Source organism: Lipotes vexillifer, unplaced genomic scaffold (assembly GCF_000442215.2).
Source record: "Lipotes vexillifer unplaced genomic scaffold, Lipotes_vexillifer_v1.1 scaffold47, whole genome shotgun sequence".
Taxonomy (NCBI): Eukaryota; Metazoa; Chordata; class Mammalia; order Artiodactyla; family Lipotidae; genus Lipotes; species Lipotes vexillifer.
The window spans coordinates 2,384,039-2,411,562 of NW_006791298.1; the positions used below are offsets into that span (position 1 = coordinate 2,384,039).

General features: G+C 37.1%; 1 protein-coding gene across 1 annotated transcript in view; it reads left to right on the forward strand.

Annotated features, from left to right (window-relative positions):
* The first annotated feature begins 18,783 nt into the window (after nt 1-18,783).
* The window catches only part of ATG4C (autophagy related 4C cysteine peptidase), a 63,669-nt gene continuing 54,928 nt past the window's right edge, over nt 18,784-27,524 (forward strand). Inside the window, exons 1-2 of the mRNA XM_007464294.1 lie at nt 18,784-18,904; nt 25,247-25,330. Of these exons, the coding sequence (XP_007464356.1) occupies nt 18,829-18,904; nt 25,247-25,330 (160 nt within the window). The 5' untranslated portion in view covers nt 18,784-18,828. The remainder of the gene's footprint in view (nt 18,905-25,246; nt 25,331-27,524) is intronic.

Here is a 27,524-nt window from a genome sequence, read left to right on the forward strand (position 1 = left end):
TTTCACAGAATTCTCATCAGAGATTATGGTTAGTCTACAGCTATAATTGGAAGTTAATGATGGATTGGCTTATAATTACTTGTTATTTGTTATGATTATTACTTTCATTTTTAGTCCAACCTGTCTGAACTTTGTACTGGCTTTTAGGTCTTATGGATAGGGTGAAGAAGTAGTTAAACGTTATAAAGTCTGATCAGCTGCTCTAAAGTCGATTTAATTTCTATCCTACTTTTTTCCCCAGCTTTTTTTCATTTGAAACTTTCAAACCTATACAAAAAAGTTTAAAGAGTAGTGCAACAAATACCTATATATCCTTTACCTAGACTCACTTGTTGTTAACATTATGCTTCTTTTGCCTTTTTTGCTTTTTCTCTAACACACACACACACACACACACACAAAATTGTACACTTTATTTTTCCTTGCTGAAGCATTTGAAAGTAAGGTGGAAACATCATGATACTTCTAAATACTTCATCATGCATCGCCTAAGAACTAGGACATCCTCCTACATAACTATAATGCCATTAGCATACCCAAATAATTTAATTTTGATATGATAATATTATCTAATGTATAGGCCATATGAAAAAATTCAGATTTACCCAGATGTTCCAGTAATGTCTCATAGCTTTTTAGGAAAATAACACTGAATTGAGTAAGAGATTTCATTGAATTGTATTTGGTTGTCATGTCTCTCTGTTTGCTTTTATCTAGAACAATCCTCACTTTTTCTTTATCCTCCTATCTTCCTTCCTTTTTTTTTTTTTTTTTTTTTGCGGTGTGTGGGCCTCTCACTGTTGTGGCCTGTCCCGTCGCGGAGCACAGGCTCCGGACGCGCAGGCTCAGCGGCCATGGCTCACGGGCCCAGCTGCTCCGCGGCATGTGGGATCTTCCCGGACCGGGGCACGAACCCGTGTCCCCTGCATCGGCAGGCGGACTCTCACCCACTGCGCCACCAGGGAAGCCCCTTCCTTTTTTTTTTTTTTTTTTGGTGTTTCAAGACATTGACATTTTTGAAAAGTCTAGGCCAATTGTTTTGTAGAATGCCTCACAAAATGAATTTGATTGTTTCTTCACAGTTTCAGGCTAAATAGTTTTTTTTTTCAAGACTGTTACATGGTAGTTATTGTAAACTTTCCATTTGATCACATCAAGAGTAATGTAATGATAATTTGTCCATTTATTGGTGATGTTAAGGTTGATCACTTAGGTTAACCAGAGCCTACATTTTAAAGGTGTCTTTTCCCTTTTATACTTAACAATTAATCTGTGGAGGTGATACTTTATCATTAGATATTCTGTTTTCCAACAATTTTTTTTCTATACGGTGGTTTTAGTAGCCATTGATGAACCTTGCCTGAATCAATCATTGCATTGGTTGTTGCCAAATAATGGTTTTCCAGTTCTCTCAATCCTTCTACATATGTTTGCTGGCTATTTTCTTTAAAAAAGAGATATTCCTCCTCTCACTTTTTATTTTATTTTAAAGGAAGATATAAAAAAAAAAATATTTATTTATTTATTTGGCTGCATTGGGCCTTAGTTGCGGTGCATGGACTCTTTGTTGAGGCGTGTGCGCTTCTCTCTAGTTGTGGCGTGTGGGCTCCAGAGCGCACGGGCTTAGCTCCCTGGCGGCCTATGGGATCTTAGTTCCCTGACTGGGGATCGAACCCTTGTCCCCTGCACTGGAAGGCGGATTCTTAACCACTGGAACACCAAGGAAGTCCCTCTCCTTTTATTTTAGTACCTCTATGTACCCAAGGATTCCTTTTTAAAAAACGTATCCAATGTGATGATCTGTTACCATTATTCTTTTTGATGACTGAATTATCTCAAATTTGTTTAGTCCCTTCAAACTAGTTCCTGTGGCCTTTGCATATGTCCACATTGGTATTTGGGCACCTTCTTACTTCTTTGTACAATAAGATGTTCCAGGCTCACCTTGTATATTCTACTTGGAATCAACTATTTAACAGTGGAGCCTTCGTTCATTTTAGTGGAAAATGGTACTTAGAAACCAAAATTTGGGCATTGAATATACTCACTACTACTACTGTTATTGCTTCTAGGCCCTTTAAATGGTTACACACATACACACACATTTTTTAAAAGAAATCATGATTTTATAGGATACGTTCAATTCAAGTTGAGAATCACAGAGTTCAACTTTACCTTTCCTCAGTTCATATTTGTATCTCCCTTTTCCTACAGGGAGAATTCTGATTCTCAACCATATCAATATATTTACTCATTTAATCTGCCCTGCACACATATATGATAGTTTCGGAATTGCTATACTGATACTCCCTCCTGCAACAGATTTACCAAGTAAAGATTTCTTTGCCACTTTATGTCCTTATAATGTATCCCACTAAAGATATATATATAGTCAAAGAAAGCAGGTGTTCAAAGGTATTTGAATTATTTCTTCTGTGATTATGTTATCAATTTAAAATATAGTTAAGTTCCTACTAAACTACTTTTTAATAGACTCTTTCTGTAAAATCAGTTATCTGTAAAACTACTAAAGTAGACATAATAATTTAAAACTTTATCATAATATATAGTAATAGGGAGCTCTAGGATAGTTATATCAGATAGAGAATATGCAGTTTTTATCTTTATAAGGCTTTAAATTTGTAGCTCTTTTTTCAAACTGATATATTTTTTTACTGTTTAAAATTAGAAATGATGAGAAAAATGACATCACACAATTCCATTTGTAAGCCAAAACAATTATGTTTGTGAACATTTTAAACAGTGCTCTTCTTTTGACTGATGATGCAATTCAAGTATTAATCTTTAACAATAGACATAATTGTTCAGGGTACTTTAACTCATTCCTAAAAAATATGGCTAGTGTTTTCCTGTATTGACACCCAGAATAGAAAGATTTATGTTATTTTTATGTCCTTGTTCTTTGTATTTGAAGAATGCCAGTTATGACTGTGTTACCCTGTGAGTTTTTTTCATGTGTGAATGTTCTCATTGGAAGTGGAAAAATATTTCTCTTAATTATTATAGCATTTTATTTATTATTATTATTATTATTTTTTTGCGGTACGCGGGCCTCTCACCGCTGTGGCCTCTCCCGTCGCGGAGCACAGGCTCTGGACGCACAGGCTCAGCGGCCATGGCTCACGGGCCCAGCCGCTCCGCGGCACGTGGGATCCTCCTGGACCGGGGCTCGAGCCCGTGTCCCTGCACCGGCAGGCGGAGTCTCAACCACTGCGCCACCAGGGAAGCCCGGGATTGCTATTTGTTACTAAAAATGCAAGCAGGTAGAAAAGGTTACAGTAGATGAAAAACTTCCTCACAGGTCAACTTATTTGATGGGATAGTTAAAAGCACATCAAAAATTCGAAATCAATATCTATATTTCTTTTGCTGCAGAATACCATTTGGGGAAGATGCCCAACCATACACAAATCCTGGAATCCTGCAGTGTTTTTATTGGTTGTGCTGCGTGACTGAGATATATTCTGTAGAATCAGTCCCCTAAAGTTCTGTCAGTTTTTACTGGCTTTAAATCCTCAGTGGATAAAATATTCTATTTATTGCCATATGGGGGAGGCTGATTATCCTTATCTGCCCTTCAAGGACATCGATTTGAGTACGTTTTACATTTATCAATTTATAATTTTTCGACTATCTTAATGTGTGGTTGTGGTTAGAAAAGTGACTCTCTAAAAATGACATTTGGGTCTCAACCGATGATTTTCATATCAAATGTTGTAGTTCTGTCTTCCAAAACAGCTCTGTTTAGTCTTCACTCTGCACTTCAGATCATTAACAATAAAGTTGAGGAATGAACCTCATCTAGTGGCTTTATCTATGTTTACTGAGGTAAAGAGTTTTCTCCTCTTTAATGCTATTATTTTTAAATTAAAAGTGGAATCGTCAGAATGTGAACAGCAAACAGAAATATGGAAATGGTGGATGATAAAATTTGTTGTAGTATGCGTTAGTGAAGAATGTCTACTTGAAAAAAGTGTTACCAATTTCTCTGAAGTTTTAAGAAATAAACCATAAATCCCTTCTAAAAAGTATTTGGAAATTGTGAAGAATGTTATTTGGATGGTTTTTTAGACTGAGGCTCTGACAACACTGCATAAAATAACCAAGAGTTTTGGTGTATCATTTTTTTTTTTTTCCTGGAGCAGTCAAACCATGTATTTTAGGTATCACAGGAGATTGAAATATACTGGGTAATGGGTAAATCATCTCTTCACTTTATAATTGATAGACTAGTGAATTTTAATTCATTTTTAATTTTTTTTTTAAAATCAGGAAAGCTTTTGGAAAGGGAATTTGTAGGTGAGGATAGTTTAGAATTGTGGTTTCTTCATTTGTATGTTTTTTTTCTTTTATAGTTAAACTAAAAGTACTGTTTGTCTTGCCTTTCCCTGGCAAACAAAAAGAAAAAATTTTTTTCTTCATTGATTTTTTAAATTATTATATACATTTTCTTCCAGCTTTATTGAGATATAATTGACCCACAGCACTGTATAAGTTTAAGATGTACAGCATAATGATTTGACTTACATACATCATGAATTGATTATCACAATAAGTTGAGTGATCATCTGTCATGTCATATAGATACAAAATTAAAGAAATAGAAAAAAAATTATTTTTCTTGTGAAGAGAACTCAGGATTTACTCTCTTAAGTTTCATATATAACATACAGCAGTGCTAATTATATTTATCATGTTAATTACATCCCTAGTACTTATTTATCTTACAACTGGAAGTTTGTAACTTTTTTTTTTAAATAACTGGAAGTTTGTACCTTTTGACTACCTTCATCCAACTCCCCCTCTGCCATCCCCTCCTCTGGTAACCAGAAATCTGATGTCTTTTTCTATGAGTTTGTTTGTTTTTGAAGTATAATTGACCTAAACACTATGTTAGTTCCTATTAACATAGTGATTTCATATTTTTATACATTTTAAAATGATCATCACAATTAGTTACAGTATGTCACCATCCAAAGATATTATGTAATTATTAACTATATTCCCTATTCATACCTGAGACTCATTTAAAGAAAATATTTTAGTAGACTGAATGGATGCAAGTATTAATTTATGCTTTATCCTCTTTCCAGATCTCACCACATTTATTTTTAGGAGAAAAAAAAATTATGAGTTAACAAGGGGTAGCCTCCAAGTCATTTTACTCAGCTAAAGCTGTTCTGGGGAATTAAATTGAGGAAGTTAAGTTTTGTAAATGACTAAATAGCTGAATCTGATGTCTTTGAGAAACACAAGAATAATGTTGTTTATCTTAAAAAGGAAAAAAGCACTTTGTCTCAGCATTTTTATCTCTCTCATAGGCTGTTTAGGAACTTTGTAATAGAATGTCTTCTCTGTAGATTTCTTAGTTGAGCAGTTTAAGTTGTTTTTGTTAGAAGTTAACATAACCTGGACACATTTGTAATTTCCTGTGTTAAGTTTTTAATTTGAGTGATTTATTTTTGAATAATTCTGTTATTATTTTAAAAGAGACTCAATGTAAACAGTTTAGTAAAGACAAGTACAAAAAAAAGTAGAAATGACATTGCATAATGTCAGCATAGAGTCTCAACATAAATCATACCTTGTTAAATGAAGCTTCTCCTAATGTTAAAAAAAATCATATTGCATCTCTTAGAGATTTCCACTTTTAACATTATGGACTTTTAAAAAAAATATTTATTGGAGTATAATTGCTTTATATTGCTGTGTTAGTTTCTGCTGTATAACAAAGTGAATCAGCTATACGTATACTTATATCCCCATATACCCTCCCTCTTGTGTCTCCCTCCCAGCCTCCCTATCCCACCCCTCTAGGTGAACACAAAGCACCAAGCTGATCTCCCTGTGCTATGCAGCTGCTTCCCACTAGCTATCTATTTTACATTTGGTAGTGTATATATGTCCATGCCACTCTCTCACTTTGTCACAGCTTACCCTTCCCCCTCCCATGTCCTTAAGTCTGTTCTCTATGTCTGCCTCTTTATTCCTGTCCTGCCCCTAGGTTCTTCAGAACCATTTTTTTTTAAGATTCCATATATATGTGTTAGTATATGGTATTTGTTTTTTTCTTTCTGACTTACTTCATTCTGTATGACAGACTTTAGGTCCATCCACCTCACTACAAATAACTCAATTTCGTTTCTTTTTATGGCTGAGTAATATTCCATTGTATATATATGCCAAATCTTCTTTATCCATTCTTCTGTTAGTGGACACTTAGGTTGCTTCCATCTCCTGGTTATTGTAAATAGTGCTCCAGTGAACATTGTGGTTCATGACTCTTTTTGAGTTACGGTTTTCTCAGGGTATATGCCAGTAGTGGGATTGCTGGGTTATGTGGTAGTTCTATTTTTAGTTTTTTAAGGAACCTCCATACTGTTCTCCATAGTGGCTGTATCAATTTACATTCCCACCAACAGTGCAGGAGGGTTCCCTTTTCTCCACACCTCTCCAGCATTTATTGTTTGTAGATTTTTTTTATGATGGCCATTCTGACTGGTGTGAGGTGATACCTCATTGTGGTTTTGATTTGCATTTCTCTAATGATTAGTGATGTTGAGCATCCTTACATGTGTTTGTTGGCAATCTGTATATCTTCTTTGGAGAAATGTCTATTTAGGTCTTCTGCCCATTTTTGGATTGGGTTGTTTGTTTTTTTTTTGATATTGAGCTGCATGAGCTGCTTGTATATTTTGGATATTAGTCCTTTGTCCATTGCTTCGTTTGCAAATATTTTCTCCCATTCTAAGGGTTGTCTTTTCATCTTGTTTATGGTTTCCTTTGCTATGCAAAAGCTTCTAAGTTTCATTAGGTCACGTTTGTTTATTTTTATTGTCCTATAGATTTTGGATTGTCGTGTTTTTGTTTCCATTTGTCTTCCAGGTATTTTTTGATTTTTTCTGTGACCTCAAAATCATGCTAGTAAACATTGCTTGTTTACTAGCATATTGCTTAGCTTCCATGTGTTTGTGTTTTTTTGCAGTATTTTTCTTGTAGTTGATTTCTAGTCTCATAGCATTCTGGTCAGAAAGGATTCATGATATAATTTGGATTTTATTAAATTTACTGAGACTTGTTTTGTGGCCTAGAGTTTGATCTATCCTGGAGAAAGTTCCATGTGCATTTGTAAAGAATGTGTATTTGGCTGTTTTTGAATGGTATGTTCCCTCTATATCTTCGAAATGCATTTGATTTAATGTGTCATTTAAACCCCTTTTTCCAAATTGATTTTCTGTCTGGATGATTTTCAGTTCGTGTAAGTAGGGTGTTAAAGTTCCGTACTATTGTTGTTATTGTGTTACTGTCAGTTTCTTCATGTCTGTTAATGTTTGCTTTATGTATTTAGGTGCTCATATGTTGTGTGCTTATATATTTACGACAGTTATATCTACTTCTTGGACTGATTCCTTGATCATTATGCAAGCTCCTTCTTTGTCTCTTGTTATAGTCTTTGTTAAAGTCTATTTTGTTTGATATAAGTGTTGCTATCCTGGCTTTCATGTCCATTTGTATAGAATACCTTTTTCCATCCCCTTTCAGTCTGTGTCTTTAGATCTGAAGTGAGTTTCATGTAGGCTGCGTATGTATGGGTCTTGTTTTTGTATCCATTCAGCCACTCTCTGCCCTTGTTTGGAATATTTAGTCTATTTACATTTAAAGTAATTATTGATAGCTATGTAATTTTTGCCATTTTGTTAACCATTTTGGGTTGTTTGTGTAGTTCTTTTTGTTCCTTTCTTCTTCTTTTGCTCTTTTCCCTTGTAATTTGATGACTAGCTTTAGTGTTGTATTTGGATACCTTTTTTCTTTTCTTTTTTTTTTCCTGTGTATCTATTGTAGTTTTTTGTTTGGTTATTACCATGAGGTTTATATATAGCAATCTCTCTATATTTATATGATTGTTGTAAGTTGCTGATTTCTTAAGTTCAAACACATTTTAACAACCCTGCATTTTTCTCCCCCCACCACATTTATTGTTTTTGACATCATATTTTACATCTTTTTGTTTTGTATATCCCTAACTAGTTATTGTGGATGTAGGTGGTTTTACTACTTTTGTCTTTTAACCTTCCTACTAACTTTGTACTTGGTTGGTTTACTACCTTTATTGTATATTTGCCTTTACCAATGAGGTTTTCCTTTTGTAATTTTTATGTTTCTAGTTGTGGCCTTTCTTTTTCATTTAGAGAAGTCCCTTTAACAATTCCTGTAAAGCTGGTTGGTTGAGCTGAGCTCTTTTGGCTTTTACTTGTCTGTGAATCTTGATCTCTCCATCAAATCTGAGTGAAAGCCTTGCTGGGTAGAGTCTTGGTTGTAGTTTTTTCCCTTTCATTACTTTAAATGTATTATGCCACTCCCTTTTGGCCTGCTGAGTTTCTGCTGAAAAGTCAGCTGATAGCCTAATGGGAGTTGCTTTGTAGCTTGTTGCTTCTTCCTTGGCTGTTTTTAATGTTCTTCTTTATCTTTAATTTTTGTCAATTTAATTACTATGTGTCTTGTTGTAGTCTTTTTTGGGTTGGTCTCATTTGGGACTCTCTCTGCTTCCTGGACCTGGACGTCTGTGTCTGTTTCGTTTCCCAGTTTAGGCAAGTTTTCAACTATTATGTCTTTCATACATTCTCTGCTTTTTTTCTCTCTCTTCTTCTTCTGGGACCCCTGTAATGTGAATGTGAGTCATTGTGCAGAGGTCTCTTAAACTGTCCTTGTTTCTTTTTATTACTTTTTCTTTTTCCAGATTTAGTGATTTTCACTACTTTGTCTTCCAGCTCACTGATCCATTGCTTATATCATGCAGTCTTCTGTTGATTTCTTCTGTTGTATTTTTTATTTCAGTTACTGTATTTACCTCTGTTCTTTCTTCTTTGTATTTTCTAACTCTTTGTTACAGACTTCTAACTTCTCTCTCTGTTCATCCAATCTTCTTCTGAGTTCTTTGAACATCTTCATGATCATTACCTTGACCAATTTATTGGTTAGATTGCTTATCTCTGCTTCCTTTAGTTCTTCTAAATTTTATCTTGTTACTTTATTTGCAAAATATTTCTGTTTTCTCATTTTGCCTAATTTGCTATTTTTATTTTTATGTATTTGGTAGGTTGGTTATGTTTCCAGCCTTGGAGAAGTGGCCTTGTGTAAGGAGACATCCTACGTGTCCCAGCAGTGCACTCCCCTGTAGTTACCGGAGCTATATGGTCTAAGGGTGCTCCCTTTGTGGGCTGCATGGGTCCTTCTGTTGTGGTGAGCTGGCTACTGTGGTTGGTCTGGTAGGCATGACTGGTCCCCAGTCTGTTTCTTTGTCAGGCCTTGTCTTGTGCAGAGGCTCTTGGCTGCTGGTTGGTGGGGCTGGGTCATGAGGCACCTGACTGCAGAGCCCCAGAGTGTCCTGGGGCTAGCGCTGTCCCACTGGTGGGTGGGAACTGGGTTCTGGTGTGGGGCTGGGGGGGTCCTGGATCTATTATCAGCCTGCTGGTGGTCAGGTCCATTTTCTGGCATGGCTGGCTGCAGGGTCTGGGGTGTGTCAAAGCTGATTTTTTTACCCACTTGTGTGTTGGGCCAGATCCTGGGGATGCTGGCTGAGGGGCCCAGGGTATCCTAGAGCTGGTGTTGGCTTGCTGGTTGGCAGGGCCAGGACCCAGTGTGTCCTGTGGGTGGTGTTTTTCTGCTGGTTGGTGGGCTGTGTCCTGACATGACAGGCTGTGGGGCTATGGTGGTCCTGGGTCTGGTGTCTGCCCTCTGATGGGTGGGTCTGTAGCCCATGGGATTCTGGTGCTGTTGCCCACCCACTAGTGTCTGAGGTCCTGGGGCTAGTGACAGCCCACTGGTTGGTAGAGCTGAATCCTGGAATCTCTGGCTGTAGAGCCTGGGGATTACAGAGCTGGTAGCAGCCTGTTGGTGTGGGGGGCGGGGCAAAGCCCAGGTGGTCCTGGGGTTAGTGCCTGCTCATTGGTGGGTGAAGTTGGGTCTCAGGGTCTTTGGTTGTAGGGCCCTGGGGGTCCTGGAGTTGAGGTGTTGGCACACTCATGGATAAGGCCTGGGCCCAGGGAGTTCTGGGGCTGGTGACTGCCCACTGGTGGGTGGGGCCAGGCCCTGGGTTCTCTGGCTGCAAGGCCTGGCAGTTCCGAGGTTAGTGCTGGTGCACTGGTATGTGGGGCCAGGTCCTGGGCCCTCTTCTCTACAGTGCAGGTCCTTTGGCAGCTGTGGGCTCGGGGGAGGGGGGTCTTAAGGTAGCTGGCCTGCTGGTGTGTGAGCCTGTGTCTCTGCCTGGCTAGTTGCATGGCCTTAGGAATCCCATTACAGGTGGTGACATGCTGGTGGGAGGGGCTTGGTTCCAGAGATAATAAGCGAGAGGGAGGAGTCCAAAATGGTACTTGACAGCACTGGGGTCCTCGCAGTAGAACAAGCTCCCCCAAATGGCTGCCGCCAGTGTGTATGTCTCCAGGGTGAGCTCCAGTTGCCTCCTGCCTGTCTACCAAGATCAGCAGGTAGGTCTGACCCAGACTCCTTTGAAATTACTGCTTTTGTTCTGGATCCCAGAGAGTGTGAGGTTTTGAGTGCGTCCTTTAAGAGTGGAGTCTCTTATTTTGCACAGTCCTCTTCCTCTCCCTAAAGTAAGCCCCACTGGTTTTCCAAGCCAGATCTTTTTGGGGGCTTGTTTTCCCGGTGCAGGACCCCTGGGCTGGGGACCCCAGTGTGGGGCTTGGACCCCCTTGCTCCTTGGGGAGAAACCTCTACAACTGTAATTATTTTGTTCGTGGGTGACCCACCTTGGGGAATGGGTCTTTACTAAGTCTCTGCCCCTCCTATACGTCTTGTATGTTTACTTCTGTATACCTTTAGTTATAGAAGATCTTTTCTGTTGGTCTTCCGGTCTATAATCAATAGTTGCTCTGTAAATATTTGTAATTTTGGTATGTCTGTGGGAGGAGGTGAGCTCAGGGTCTTCCTACTCCACTAAAGAGGCCACCCAGATGCATCTTCTATGCATTGCTGAATTTGATTTACTAATATTTAGTTGAGGATTTTGCAGCTATGTTGATGAGAAATACTGGTCAGTAGTTTTCTTTTCTTGTAATGTCTTTGGTTTTGGTATTAGGGTAATGCTGACTTCATAGAATGGGTTTGGAAGTATTCCCTCTGCTTCTATCTTCTGGAAGAAATTGTAGAGAATGGACATAACTTCTTTCTTTCTTTTTTTTTTTTTTTTTTTTTTTTCGTGTATTATGCGGGCCTCTCACTGTTGTGGCCTCTCCCATTTGCGGAGCACAGGCTCCGGACGCACAGGCCCAGCGGCCATGGCTCACGGGCCCAGCCGCTCCGCGGCATGTGGGATCCTCCCAAAACGGGGCACGAACCCGCGTCTCCTGCATCGGCAGGCGGACTCTCAAGCACTGCGCCACCAGGGAAGCCCCATAACTTCTTTCTTAAATGTATGGTAGAACTCAGTGATGCCGTCTGGGCTTGATGCTTTTTGTTTTAAAGGTTATGAATTATTGATTCACTTTTAAAAATAGATACAACCATATTCAGATTGTCTGTCTTCTTGTGTGACTTTTGGCAGACTATCTTTCAAGGATTTGGTCCATTTCATCTGGGTTATCAAATTTGTGAGCATAGAGTTGTTCATAATATTTCTTATTGTTATTTTAATTTCCATGGGAGCTGTGCTGATGCCTTCTCTCTCATTTCTGGTATTAGTAATTTGTGTCTTCTCTCTTTTTCTTAGTTAGCCTGGCTAGAGGCTTGAAGGTTTTATTGATCTTTTCAAAGAAGCAGCTTTTGGTTTCATTGATTGGTTTCATTCAATCTCTATTGATTTTTTTTTTTCTGCCCTAATTTTTATTATTTCCTTTTTTCTGCTTACTTTAGATTTAATTTGCTCTTATTTTTCTGGTTTTCTAAGGTGGAAGCTTATGTTATTAATTTTATATTTCTTTTCTAATATATGCATTCAGTGCTATAAATTTCCCTGTAGCCATGCATTTGTTGCATCCCACAAATTTTGATACTACTTTTTCATTTTCATTTAATTCAAAATACTTTTCAATTTCCCTTCTTTGACCCATGAGATTTGAGATTTCTTCTTTGACCCATGAGAGGTATGTTGTTTAAGCTCCAAGTATTTTGGGATTTTTAGGCTATCTTTTCATTTTTGATTACCAGTTCAACTCCACCATTGTAGGAGCAAACATTGTATGATTTTGATCCTTTTAAATTTGTCAAGGGGTGTTTTATGGCCCAGAATGTGGTCTATTTTGTTAAATATTCTGTGTGAACCTGAGAAGAATGTGTAATCTGCTGTTGTTAGGTGAAGTAGTCTGTAGCTGTCTAGTCTGTAGCTTTCCCTCCCCCCCACCCCCCCCACAGAGGCCCCTTGGAGGGATAGTCTGTAGCTGTTGATTGATGCTGCTTTTGAGCTCAATTATGTCATTACTGATTTTCTGCCTGCTGAATGTGTCCATTTCTGATAGAGAAGTGTTAAAGTCTCCAGTTATAACTGTGGATTAATCTATTGCTTCTTACAGTTTTGCCTCACATATTTTGATGCTCTCTGGATATCTTTTTTTAAAACTTTTTATGGATATCTCTTTATTGTGATAAATATAGGTCATAATATGTATCATCAACAGATATTTGTGTCTACTAGCACTCCTGTTGCTAGGTGTGAGGATATAGTAGTGAACAAGACAATTCTCTGCCCTCAAGGAGTTTATTATCTGAGAAATAATTTTGTAAAATGCTTGTTACCTCAGGCTTGCCGATATCTCTTGTGAATATGAAAAATATATTAAATTCCTTTAATGTGCATTACTTTGATCTAGTAAGGTTGAAAATATTTTCATGTTTATTGGTCCTTTCAGAATGCTTGTCTTTTTTTTCCATTTAATTTTTTTTTGTGATTGATTTTAAGAGCTCTTTATATATTATGGACATTAAAGCTTTGTCTATACAATATGAATTGGATTTTTTTCTTAATTTATGAATTGCAAGTCAACCTTGTTAATGCTTTCTTTTTCTTGTTCCTGTACAGAAGTTTTCTTTTTTATGTGCTTACATTTTCCTTTCTGATTTCTAGTATTGCATACCATGCTTAGAAAGGTCTTTTCTACAAGGCTGTTAAAAACATTTAAATCAATACTTCCCTGCAGTATGTGCAAACATGCCATGTGCTTGCATTTGCATTTAATTCTGTGATCAGTCTAGAATTCATAATGAGTGAGGTAGCTTTATTTTTAAACTGGCTAGCTTATTATTCCAGTACTATTTACTAAATCAGCTATCTTTTCTCACTGATGTGAAATATCGCTTGTGTCAGTCACTAAATTCTCAAATATATTTGGATTTATTTCTGTACTCCCTGTTATGTTTTCCTCAGTGTCATCCTTTGCTAATAAGATCAATAAATTTAAGTATTACTTAACTTAATTACTGTGGTTTTATAATGTGTTTTAATATGCAGTAAGGAAAATCCTTTCCTCATTAGGAATTTTTGGTTCCTTTTTAAGGTGTTTTAGTTTATAGTACTTTCTAATATGGTTCGAAGGATCACCTTTCAAAATCATCTCTGCTCTAAAAAGTTAGGATTTTTAGAAACAGCCATTTAAATTTTTGTTATGGAAATAAAGTGGGTTTCTGTCTTTATAGAAGATTGGAATTCAATTTTAGTTATATGGAAAGTAACTATACTGAATTGTTAAACTAATAACAGCTTAGTTAATTTGACCTTATGCTAATAATTTTATTCTTTTCATGTACTGTATATAACAATGACAATAAATGCATTCTTATAAAATAGTTGAGATGTTCCAAAAACATTTCAAATGTTTCAAGTTTGGGGTAAATTACTCTGAGTAAACAGTCTATAAGTAGCAGGAGTTTGAAGTAAAAATAACAGTAAAAGAATAATTTAACAATTTATTCCACTCTGAGTTCCTTGAGGTTAAAGACCTAAGTGTAAGACCAGATGCTATAAAACTCCTAGAGGAAAACACAGGCAGAGGGACTTCCCTGGTGGCACAGCGGTTAAGAATCTGCCTGCCAATGCAGGGGACATAGGTTTGATCTTTCCAGGTCTGGGAAGATCCCACGTGCCGTGGAGCAACTAAACCCGTGTGCCACAACTACTGAGCCTGCGCTCTAGAGCCTGTAAGGCACAACTACTGAGCCCGCATGCCACACCTACCAAAGTCTGCGTGCTCTAGGGCCTGCGTGCTGCAACTACTGAAACCCGTGTGCCTAGAGCCCGTGTTCTGCAACAAGAGAAGCCACTATGATGAGATGTCCGTGCACCACAAGGAAGAGTAACCCCCACTTGCCACAACTAGAGAAAGCCCACGTACAGCAGCAAAAACCCAGTGCAGCCAAAAAATAAAACAAAACAAAACAAAACAAAAAAACCCCCCAAAACATAGGCAGAACACTTTTTGACATAAATCACAATATCTTTTTGGATTTGTCTCCTAGAGTAATGGAGATAAAAACAAAAAGAAACAAATGGGATCTAATTAAATCAAAGTATTTGCACAGCAAAGGAAACTATAAACAAAATGAAAAAACAACCTACAGATTGGGAGAAAATATTTGCAAATTATGTGACCAACAAGGGATTAATCTCTAAAATATACAAATAGCTCATACAGCTCAATATAAAAAAACCAAATAACCCAATCAAAAAATGGGCAGAAAACCTAAATAGATATTTCTGTAAAGAAGACATACAGATAGCCAAAAGGCACATGAAAAGATGTTTGACATTGCTAATTATTAGAGAAATGCAAATCAAAACTATGAGGTATCACATTGCACTGGTTAGAATGGCCATCATCCAAAAGTCTACAGACATTAAACGCCAGAGAGGGTGTGGAGAAGAATGGACCCTCCTACACTGTTGGTGGGAATATAAATTGGTGCAGCCACAATGGAGAACAGTATGGAAGTTCCTTACATTCTCTTATTTTAAACATTTTGTATTTAGAAGATTCATGGTTGGTGGCTTTTTAAAAATAAACTTTATATATATATTTTAATATTTATGCATTTGGCTGTGCTGCATCTTAGTGGTGGCACATGGGATCTTCGTTGTGGCATTCGGGATCTTTTTAGTTGTGGCATGTGGGATCTTTAGTTGCGTCATGTGGGCTCTTAGTTGCAGCATGCGGGATCTAGTTCCCTGACCAGGGATAGAACCAGGGCCCCCTGCATTGGGAGCTCAGAGTCTTAACCACTGGACCACCAGGGAAGTCCCTAAAAATAAACTTTTTAAATTCTAAAAATTACGTGTGTTCTTTGTATAAGATTTGGAAAAGGTGAGCAATAGTGATAAAAAAAAATAGTCGTACGCAATTTGTCAGGGAAACTATTGTCAGCAATTTGGTATACTTTTTTTTACTCCTTCACCTCCCCCTCAGCCCCCAGATAGTATTGTGTGATACATAAAGTTTTAGATTTTGCATAGTGTTTCCCCATTTTCACAGACTCTTTGTAAGCATTTTTAATGGATATATAACCCATCATATGGATGCACTATATATAATCACACATTTTATAAACTTTTCTACTTCTTGCTTTTCCAAATTTTGTTAAATAATGCACTTTTGGGAGGAAATTTTTTTCTTTATTCTAGTTGTCAGTTAAAGAATTCTAATTACAGCAGGTAAGACTACTGCTTATGTTTCATAATTTATCAGTTCACTGATTCATTTAATAAACATTTTGAGAAACAGTTGTGTGCCAGGCAGAATTTAAGGACATTTGAAAAGTTTACTGTCTGGTGTAAGAGGCAGGTAAGAAGCAAGTTATTACAATACAGTGTGATGAGTGCTGTGATAGAGGAAGACATAGGCTCCTAGGAGCTAAGAAGAGGGGCTTCTGTCTTAGTTTGAGGTTGGGAGGAGGGTAAAAATTTTACTAATCTTACCAGAGGAGGAGAAACTTAAGCTGGGTCTTAGGGACTCATGATAATAAGACAGTCAAAAAGTGAGGGTGAGGGCTTCCCTGGTGGCGCAGTGGTTGAGAATCCGCCTGCCAATGCAGGGGACACGGGTTCGAGCCCCGGTCTGGGAAGATCCCACATGCCGCGGAGCAACTAAGCCCGTGCGCCACAACTACTGAGCCTGCGCGTCTGGAGCCTGTGCTCCGCAACAAGAGAGGCCGCGACAGTGAGAGGCCCGCGCACCGCGATGAAGAGTGGCCCCCGCTCGCCACTACTAGAGAAAGCCCTCGCACAGAGACGAAGACCCAACACAGCCATAAATAAATAAATTAAAAAAAAAAAAAAAAAGTGAGGGTGAGCAGGAAGGCATTGTAGGTGGAGGGAAGAGCACATGCAAGGGCATGGAGGTATTAGCATGTCAAGTTTAGGAAGCTTTAATATTAATATTAAAAATGGCTTTAGTATATAGTGCATGTGAGGGGGTGGCAAGAGAGAAAGCTGAGTAAGTGGGCAGATGTAATTTCATGAAGGGCTTTGAATATCATCCTCAAGGCTGGGGTGCCATCGTGGACGAGGCAGAATCCTTGAGAAACATGTTTATAGCTCTAACTCTTCATTTGTATATCAACAATTCTCAAATTAATAGCTCTCACCCAGACCTCACCTTTGAGCTCCAGAGCTATATATCCAACTGCCTTGTTGGCCTCTCTAGAATGTCTAGAATGTAAGCGTCATGAAAGCAAGTATTTTACTCCCTTTGCCCTAAGCTATATCTGCACTACCTAGAACAATGCCTGGCAGTAATTTATCGAGTGATTAAATAAAAATGAATGATTCCCTACTATATCTCAGAGCCATCTCAAACTCCACATAAATCCAATTCATGATCTTCTCCCTCTAACCTGCCCTTCTAATGTTCCCTATTTTTAAAAATAATTTTTTAAAAAAATTTATTTAGTTTTGGCTGTGTTGGGTCTTCGTTGCTGCACGCAGGCTTTCTCTAGTTGTGGTGAGCAGGGGCTACTCTTCGTTGTGGTGCTCGGGCTTCTCATTGCGGTGGCTTCTCTTGTTGTGGAGCACAGGCTCTAGGTGCGTGGGCTTCAGTAGTTGTGGCACATGGGCTCAGTAGTTGTGGCTTGTGGGCTCTAGAGTGCAGGCTCAGTAGTTGTGGCGCATGGGCTTAGTTGCTCTGCGGCATGTGGGATCTTCCTGGAGCAGGGATCGAACCGTATCCCCTGCTTTGGCAGGCAGATTCTTAACCATTGAGCCACTGGGGAAGTCCCCCTAATTTAATGTTCCCTATTTAAGTGATTGGTACCAACTATTTAATTTCACAAGCCAGAAACCTGGGTGTATCTTTGACATATTCCTCTTTCTCACCTTTCACATCCATTTTCTCACTGAGACCTAATGATTTCTTGACGTTTCTTCATATGTCCATTTCTCTCCGTCTCCACAGTTCTAGTCCAAGCTACCACCTCTCTCATCCTACACAATAGTAGTAAACTCTCACCCTTTGCTCTTGTCCCTTTTCAATCTGTTCTCTGTGTTGGAGTCAAAAAATCCAAACAAACCCACAGAATCTGATTCTGATATTCCTGTTTGGAACCAGTTGCTCCTTGGATAGAGAACAAAACCCTTAACATGGTCTACAAGGCCCTGTGTTCTCTGGCCACCATCTAACCCAATAGCCACATCTCATGCCACTTTTTTGGATTCTGTTCTTAGTTGCATTGGCTTTTTTTTTTTTTTTTGCGGTACGCGGGCCTCTCACTGTTGTGGCCTCTCCCGTTGCGCAGCACGGGCTCCGGACGCGCAGGCTCAGTGGCCATGGCTCACGGGCCCAGCCGCTCCGTGGCATGTGGGATCTTCCCGGACCGGGGCACGAACCCGTGTCCCCTGCATCGGCAGGCGGACTCTCAACCACTGTGCCACCAGGGAAGCCCGCATTGGCTTTTTAAATTCTTCCAGTGGACCATGCTTTCATCTGTCACAGTTATAATGTATAATTAGTAGCTTCTAATACATATTATAAAACGGAATGCCTATTGTCAGAGAAACAAATGTATCAATACCTTTGAGTTGATATTTATAACCCTGAAAGGATAATGTTCTGTGTGGCATTCTTTTCTTGAAAAGAAAACTGTCTGTGAATTATTTCAAATAAGCTCAAACATTTTCGGTTATAATTTGTTCCTCTTTCAGATTACATATCACATATCTCAATTTTCCCTCAAGCAAGTTAAATACTTATAAGCTACATTTATTCTTATTTTAAAGTAAGAAAACATTGTCTTGTAAATTTAAGCCATTTGATTTTTTAAAGTGCTGCAGTAGGAAGCAAGGATGTATTGGAAATATAGGAAATGCCTTAATTAAAAAAAAACAACTAGGCTTTATATGAAAGTAGTGACTTAATCAATATAAGTGGAAGCCTCCATTCTGAAGATAGTTGCCATTTCTTATACGATTTCAAATCACCCTCTCTGATTACAAATGAAACAAGTCTTGAATAGTCTCACCAAAACTGACTTGTGTTACTAAGTTATTGTTCTTAATTGTGAGTGTCTGGCGGAGTTTATTGTTTGGTTTTGTGTGGTAATTTTTGTTGTTGTATATAAAATATACAACAGTAAAATATATTTTGTAATTAAAATATTTATAGAGTATATTGTATTCTATTCTGTAAAATGAAAAATTGATTTGCTCATTTCCAGTTCAAGTTGTATTTAATCACTTAAGTAACTTTAGCAGATAGTGCACCATATAATATGTACTCATTACTTATTTTTAACTTCTTTTCTTTATGTCAGAACAAAAGTCTAAACTTACAGAAGAATGCAATCAAGTGATGGCTTTTTCTTTAGAATCTGAATATGGAGGCCACAGGAACAGATGAAGTTGACAAGCTGAAAACTAAATTTATATCTGCTTGGAACAACATGAAATATAGTAAGTATCAAGATTTTAAAACTGTATAAATCCAAAGAAATATTTGAAGACATGTATTATCTCCCATATTAAGTCACTGACAATTGTTGAGATTCTCTTTGAATGAAATATTTCTGTAAGGAATATAGATAAGAATACTACCTGAAGAAAGAGCCAAATACTATCATAAACATTACTTAGAAACCCAGGCATATCATGTGGTCCTTTAAAAAAGAAAATTCCAAAGAAGATAGAATTTATCCAGGTGATGATAATACCTCAGGTTTTCAGACTCAGCATCAGGCAACCTCATGTATGAACCAGGAAGCAAGCAAAATAGACCTCTGAACACAAAGCAGACCATTTAAAGTTCACATGCTGATACGTATGACTTTCTTCTAGGAACACACTCAGATCCTTATTTCTATAACTTAGTTACTCTTGGTTTGCATACAAATCCAATAAGGATCATATGGTGGTTTTGAAGCCCACTTAAGACTGGAAACAAATTGGAGGTGAATAATCCTTCAAAGATGGAGAAATACTCAGCAGAACCAGTTTCAACCGGAAGAAGTTCATATCCATAAGATAGGAATGATAAAATTTAGTAAAACCCCTTAACAGTGCAAATTCAAATAAAACACAATTGGCTGTTGGTTCCTGGTTCACTGGAAGTCATGGCCAGCTAGCTATTTAGACAGTTAAAACTTGATAATAACTTGACATTGTATTTTGAAGATTATAGACATTAATTTTTTGAAAAATTGAGATTTAAATCATATACTACTAAAATTCACCTTTTTAAAGTGTGTGATTCAGTGGTTTTTAGTACACTCACAGGAACGTGCAACCATCATCACTATCTAATTCCAGAACATTTTCATCACCCCCAAAGGCTACCTTGTACCCATTAGCAACTACTCCCTATTCCTGTCTCCAATCCCTGGCATCCACCAGTCTACTTTTTGCCTCTCTGGATTTGCCTATTCTGGACATTTCATATAAATGGTATCATATAACTTGTGGCCTTTTGTTTTTGACTCCTTTCACTTGACATAACGTTTTGAAAGTTAATTCATGTTGTAGCATGTATGTATCAGTACTTCATTCTCTTATATGGCTGAATAATATTTCATTGTATGGATATATCACATTTTCTTTACCCACTCGTTAGTTGATAGATGTTTGGGTGGTTCCCACTTTTTGGCTATATGAATAATGCTGCTATGAATATTGTATACAAGTTTTTGTGTAAACATATGTTTTCAGTTCTCTTGGGTATATACCTAGGAGTAGAATTGCTGGATCATGTTTACCCTAAGTTTAACTTTTTAAGGAACTACCAAACTGTTTTCCAAACTGTTTGCACCATTATACATTCCTACCAGAAATGTTTGAGGGTTTGAATTTCTCCACATCGTCAGCAATACTTGTTAATATCTATCTTTTTAATTAGACCCATTCTAGTGAGTGTGAAGTATCTCACTGTGAGTTTGATTTGCATTTCCCTGATGAACATATGAAGTTAATCTTCTTTTTATGTATTTATTAGCAATTTGTATATATTCTTTCAAGAAATGTCCATTCAAATCTTTTGCATGTTTTAAAATTGGGTTGTCTTTTTATTATTGAGTTGTAAGAGTTCTTTATATATTCTAGATAAAAATTCCTCAGCAGATATATGATTTGCAAATATTTTCTCCCATTCTTGGATTGTCTTTTCACTTTCTTCATAGTGTCCATTGAAGCATAAAGCTTTTACTTTTTGATGAGGTCCAGTTTACCTATTTTTTTCCCCTTTGTTGCTTGTGCTTTTGATGCTGTATTTAAGAAACTGTTGCTTAAATCAAGGTCATGAAGATTTGCACCTATTCTTTAAAGAATTTTTATCTTTTTAGCTCTTATATTTAGGTCTTTGATCCATTTCAAGTTAATTATTGCATATGATGTGAGGTAGAGGTTCCACGTTATTCTTTGTATGTGGCTATCTGGTCTCAGCACCATTTGTTTAAAAGAATATTCTTTCTCCATTGACTCGTCTTGCCACACTTATCTAAAATCAGTTGACCATAGATGTAAGGGTTGATTTCTGGACTCTCAATTCTATTCCATTAATCTGTATGTTTGTTCTTATGCCAGTAGAACATTCTCTTGATTACTTTAGCTTTTTGTAAAATTTGAAATTGGAAAGTATGATTCCTCCAACTTTGTTCTTCTTTTCCAAGATTGTTTTGACTGTTCTGGATTCCATGCATTTTCCATATGAATTTTTGATCCTCTTATCAATTTCTGCATGAAATCCAGCTGGGATTTTTATATAGATTTTAGTGAATTCTGTAGATCAATTTTCAGAGTATTGGCATATTAACAGAGTATTGCCATATTAAGTCTTCCAATCCATGGACATGGGATGTCTTTCCATTTATTTAGGTCTTTAATTTCTTTCAATGATGTTTTGTAGTTTTCTGTGTGCAAGTCTTGGCACTTCTTTTGTTAAAGTCATTCCTAAGTATTTTATTCTTTTCAATGCTATTTTAAAATGAATTTTCTTCATTTCATTTAGACTCTTCATTGCTAGTATATAGAAATACAATTGATTTTTTTGATTTGATCTTGTATCTTGTAACTTGATAATCTCTTTTATTCTAATAATTTTTTGTGGATTCTTTAGGATTTTCTGTGTGTAAATCATGTCATCTGCAAACAGAGGCTTATGTTCTTTTTCAGCCATTTAATCTGATGGATAGGTTATGTGATGAAGATTTCATTTATAAGGTCTGAACATTGTCATACAGGTACTAAACACATTTCAGTAGTGACCTAGGAATTGTTATTTAACCTATTATTTACATATGTGTAGCTTTCCCTATCTAGATATTTAAGTGGGCATCATAAGATTATGGTAATCCCTAATCTCTGAAGAACAGATTGTTCAGGGTAACTACATGTTCTAGATAGTTTTAAGTTATAGAGTAGTATTTTAGTTTTATTTTTATTGGTGAAAATTATTCTAAAATGTTGAATGTATTTTCATTGTTTAGAGTTTGTGTAGTATGGATGGTTTAAGAAGGATTAAAATTGATTGAGCACCCACTAGTATGTTGTAGTTTATGTACCTTCTCATTTAAATTTCATCTTTCTGAGTTAGATATCTTTCTGAGATTTAAATCTAATATGTTTCTAAGGTATTCTTTTTTTGCAAATTAGAAAACTGAGATTAGGTGACATATTCAAGGTCATATATCTAGGTAAGTCTTGAAAATTGTATTCAAACCCAGCCTGTCTTGCTCCCTATTCTTGCTGTTCTCTGAATACACTGAACATAATTTAGGATTATTTTTTATCAATGTCAATATTATTATATAAAAATGGAACTAGAAATGGCATAGCACTTAAAAGAACTGGACCTTACTTTCTTGAAAAAGTGTTTCATTTTTGCTTCCCCCCCCCATATTTACATGACTTTATGAGGTATGTAAACTTGATTTCCTTTTTAAAATATTAAGAAGTAAATCATCCTTCTGGGTGTTTCTGTTCCTCCAGAAAATCATTATTATCTCTACTATTTCTATGCTCTTCAGCTTGTTTGCATCTTTTAAAGCCTGACTTGTGATTTTCAAATTGCTTACTTAATGGACTATCGGTTTTTTGGTAACATTTTGTTTATGGTAGCTAGGCCCCAAAGACAGTCCTCAGTGAATCACATTTTGTGTTGTCTCTTTTCTCATATGAATCTGGGCTGGCTTGTGTCTCATATCAACCAATAGAATGAGTTAGAAATGAAACTATGTCAATTCCAGGCCTAGCCATTAAGAGACGACTTCTGCCTGCTGTGTGCACTACAACTCGTTGCTTGTGTAAAATGTAGATCGTTGTAGAGCCTCAGGCTCTGACTTGTCAGATTCACCTTTCTTTTCTTTCGGAAGGACTGGTGACTGGTAAGAGGGTATACAGGTAGAGGGTAAAGCATAGGGAGAAAAAGAGAAGTTCCTTCTTAAAGGTTTTTTGTTTGTTAGTTTTTGAGGTTGTTTTTATGAAGTTCTTAGGATTTGCTTTGGAAATACTGCCTTTTGGGGAGAGGGGATTGTTATCGTTTTGGGCATTAGAATCATTCTAGTAGGGTACTAATAATACTTCTATGAAACAATGTCTATAAAGCACCTAGCTTAGTTCCTAGTATAAAATAGATGGTCAGTAAATACTATTTTCCCATTGGAGTTCAGAGAAGAGAATGAGAGATAGGTGGGAAAAGGAAACGATGTCTTAGAAGTGTGTGTTTGAGTCAGAAGATTTAAATGGATTTAAATGGGCTGATATTGGGGAGGATATTTTTGTTATGGAATAGTATGAACCAAATAGTAAAGCCCACTTTAAGTATAGATGAGAAGTAGTGGAAAAGATGGCGTAAAGGTAATTTGTATCATATTGTGGAAAGTCTTTAGTATCACAGAGAAGTTCATTATAAATCTGTTAGGCAATGAATCATTGAGGATGGTTTTTGAGCAGACATGTTACCTAATCAAAGCTGAGCCACAGGGAGATTAATTTGGCAGGGATATGTGGCATATGCTAGAGTGGGGAAAAACTGATTACAGATAAGCCATTTTGGGGGAGTATTGCAGTAATCCAAAGCCTGATTACTGTATTTGACTTTCCATTCTTTCTTTCTTTCTTTATTTTTTGGCTGCGTTGGGTCTTCGTTGCGATGCTTGGGCTTCTCACTTGCAGTGGCGCGGAGCACGGGCTCTAGGCTTCAGTAGTTGCAGCATGCAGGCTCAGTAGTTGTGGCACGCGAGCCCTAGAGCATGCGGGCTTCAGTAGTTGTGGCATGTGGGCTCAGTAGTTGCAGTGCGTAAGCTCTAGGGTGTGCGGGCTTCAGTAGTTGTGGCACGCGGGCTCAGTGTTGTGGCTCGCGGGCTCTGGAGCACAGGCTCAGTAGTTGTGGTGCACATGCTTAGTTGCTCCACAGCATGTGGGATCTTCCTGGACCAGGGATCAAATTCTTGTCCCCTGCATTGGCAGGCAGATTCTTAACCACTGCAGTATTGGGGAAGTCCCTCCATTCTTTCTTTTTCACTACCAAACTCAGATACTTGCATGATTTTTATTATAAATACATATTTTAATTTACTTGTTCTTTATGCTTATTTGTATTATAGTACTTAAGGGAGCACTTTCATAAAAATCACTCATTTAAAATTTTGTAGCAGCTCTGTTAAATATAAATGTTGGTCTGCTTAAGACTAGACCTAAGTCTCTTAACTTCCAATTTCAGATTCTTTTTATTTATATGTTCTTGCATTTTAGGAGCTGCTTTTAAGTCTGCCATTAGCACTCAGGAATTTCATACACTTAGGAATATTCAGGAATGTAATGGGCAAGTGCTTTTCTCAGGAAATTGAGAACTATTAATGGCATCATAAAAAACCAAAAGGAGGGCTTCCCTGGTGGCACAGTGGTTGAGAGTCCGCCTGCCGATGCAGGGGACACGGGTTCGTGACCCGGTCCTGGAGGATCCCTCGTGCCGCGGAGCTGCTGGGCCCGTGAGCCATGGCCGCTGAGCCTGCGCGTCCGGAGCCTGTGCTCCGCAATGGGAGAGGCCACGGCGGTGAGAGGCCCGCGTACCGCAAAAAAAAAAAAAAAGAAACAACAACAACCAAAAGGATAGTTCCTTTTAGATATAGACAGTTTAGTAGGAAGAAAATTGGAAGAATTAGAGTTTGCAACTAAGAGTTGAGGATTGGGGATTGAGAGGTGGAAAATTGAGATGAAAATGTCTGAAAGCTTTATACATCACTTTCAGAAATCCTCATTTGGCTGAAATGATGGGGTAAAAACAGATTTCCCTTGGAAACTTCAGAGATCCACTTTTATCATAAGCATTAGTGTACTATGTGATCTTTTCCCTAAATTACTTCACTGGAATATTCAAATACTTTAAACCTTTAAAATATCTAATATGGAAGAAGATATAAGAAATTGGTAACATTTGTTGCCTTTGGGAAAAGAGGTTGGTGTCAGGGAAACTGGAGTAGAATTTGTACCTTTTAATTTTTATTAAGAACATTTTATTAAGAACATAAGAACATTGTGATCTGTTTGAAAATAAATTAAAACTAAAATTTTTTCTCTGCCATGTTCTTTAAGTGGGCAGAATGTGGTTAAAATACTTTGCTTTATTTGAAAGTAGCATAAGTGGCCTGTATTTTCAGTTCATTGTCAAAATACTTTTGCTACACTTGTAAAAAATGCACATCCATAATTGAGAATTGGTGATTTGAAATTAAATAAAAGAAAATGCTGCTGAACTTTTAGTCTGAATTCCTTTCATTGCAAAACTGTTTTTCTCTTTTTCTCATTTAGGTTGGGTGTTGAAAACAAAGACATATTTTAGTAGAAATTCCCCTGTATTATTGCTTGGAAAGTGTTACCATTTTAAATATGAAGGTAAGTGCTAAATTTGTAATCCATTTAAAAATCGTTGTAGAAATTCATTGTGTAATTGTTTTCATTATTTTATTTCCAGATTAACCTACTTTTGACATATTTCTTTTTGTTTTTTACTTCCAGTTATTTTTATTGTGGTAAAATACACATATCAAAATTTACCATCTTAGTCATTTTTAAGTGTACGGTTCAGTGGTATTAAATACATTCATAATGTTGTGCTATCATCATCACCATTCATCTGTAGAACTCTTCATCTTGTAACACTGAAATTCTGTACCCATTAAACAATAACTCATCATTCCTCCCTTCCCTTCAGCCCCTGGCAACCGCCATTCTACTTTTTATGCCTATGTTTTGGCATATATCTTTTAAAAACCTGTATTTTATGTAACACATAAAATACTGCCATATGGTTTGGGTTTCTTGTGAATTCCTTGAAAATAAAGTTCATCCCGTCATACACCATTTGTTATATCCCTCATAATTTTGGACTTACCATATGAGTGCTAAGTAAATATTATTTGAATCAGTATCTCAGTATTCTTTATCAAGTTCTCTGATGATAATTCTAAAGTATTTGATAATAATTTAAAGTATCACGTTAGTTAACGTAAAAAATGGTAAGTTTTCCAACTCTTAAGGATGCTCCAATTTCTGAAATTATTTACTGTATTTGATGTTTCTGAATTTTCATATATGCTCATCCTTTCTGTAATTATCATGTATTTTCTTTTAATAATTTATGTCCCCTATTGAGTGCCTACTATGTGTCAAGCATCATGCTAAACTCTTTGGGAAATGTCTTTAATTCTCACAACAAGCCTACAAGGTAGATTTAAGTGTCCCTATCCTATGCATTTGAAAGCCAGAGTTTAGAGAAGTTAAATAATTTGTCCTTAATCACACAGGTATTAGATGACAGAGTTGAATTTTAAACCAAGACTATGTTTCATTTTAATACTGGCATTCTTTGTACTATATGTCTTTGCTTGGTATTTTGTATGTATGAGTATGTGTATTTTGTGTGTGTTTGTGTGTGTGTGAGAGAGAGAGAGGAGAGGGGAAGAATGTATGTGACAGTATGTGATTATCAAGGCTTGTATTCATTTTTTGATTGATCTTTTTTGGTCACATCAGCAATTGTCTAAAGCCTAAATAGCTTGTAATAGTAACAGCTGACATTTATTGAGTATTTATAATATGCCAGACAGGATTTTTAAGTAGTTTACATGTATTAACTCATTGAGTCCTCACAGTATTCTTGAAAGATGAGTAGGAAGTTGATGGATAAAGAAGGCATGCATTTTAGGTAAATGGAATGGCATGATGAAGGCAATAGCACTGAGATGTTAGACAGTATATTTAGGAAACAGAAGTGTCCAGTGTAACTATGGTGGGAGAAAATTATGTAAAGGATCAAATTATGGAGGAGCATCTTGAATGCTGTGCTAAAGAGTTAGGTCATTTGTTTACAGGCAGAGGAGAGTACGGGCTTTGGGGTGAGACATACGTGGGTTTGACTTTTGGCTCTTTTTGCTGATTAGTTGTAATTTTTGGCAAGTTATGTAATTTCCCTAAGTATTAATGATACCTATTTCGTAGGCATTTAGTGATATGCCTCGTACATGTAAGCATTCTAAATGATATTATTATTCATGATAAAAGGAATGTGAGAAAAAGTTATTAGAATTCTTTTTAAGGATAGCATTATATATTTTTGGAAGAAATACTTTGAGCAGTAAATGGATTCTTGGGGGTCCTCAGCTCAAGAGATGAAAAGTAAATGATATAGGAGATACAAATGAGACAAATAGAAGACTGTTTTATTTTGGACTAGGAGTAGGGATACAGGGAAAGGCAGGGGTATGGGGCTCGAGAGGGAGAAAGGAGAGCGAGCCAGAAAGGTGGTTGGATTCTGCATGTCCACTGAGAAGTTTCCTTGTTGATGTGCTCTGGTCTTCAGTAAAGTCAGGTAAGTTTATGAAATGCTTGGTGTAGGAAAAGTTCTTTTGGAAAGGGGATGGATTTGGCATCTGGAATGAAAAAGGCATCTCATATTATTGTAGGAGTTAGAAGAGGGAGGGGAGGAACCAAGAGAGTTTAAGCTGTGTAGAATTAACAGAAATCCAGGGGGCTAGCTTTGAACTTCTACATGTCACAGAATTTTTGGTTCAAGCAAGTTTTCTAAGTT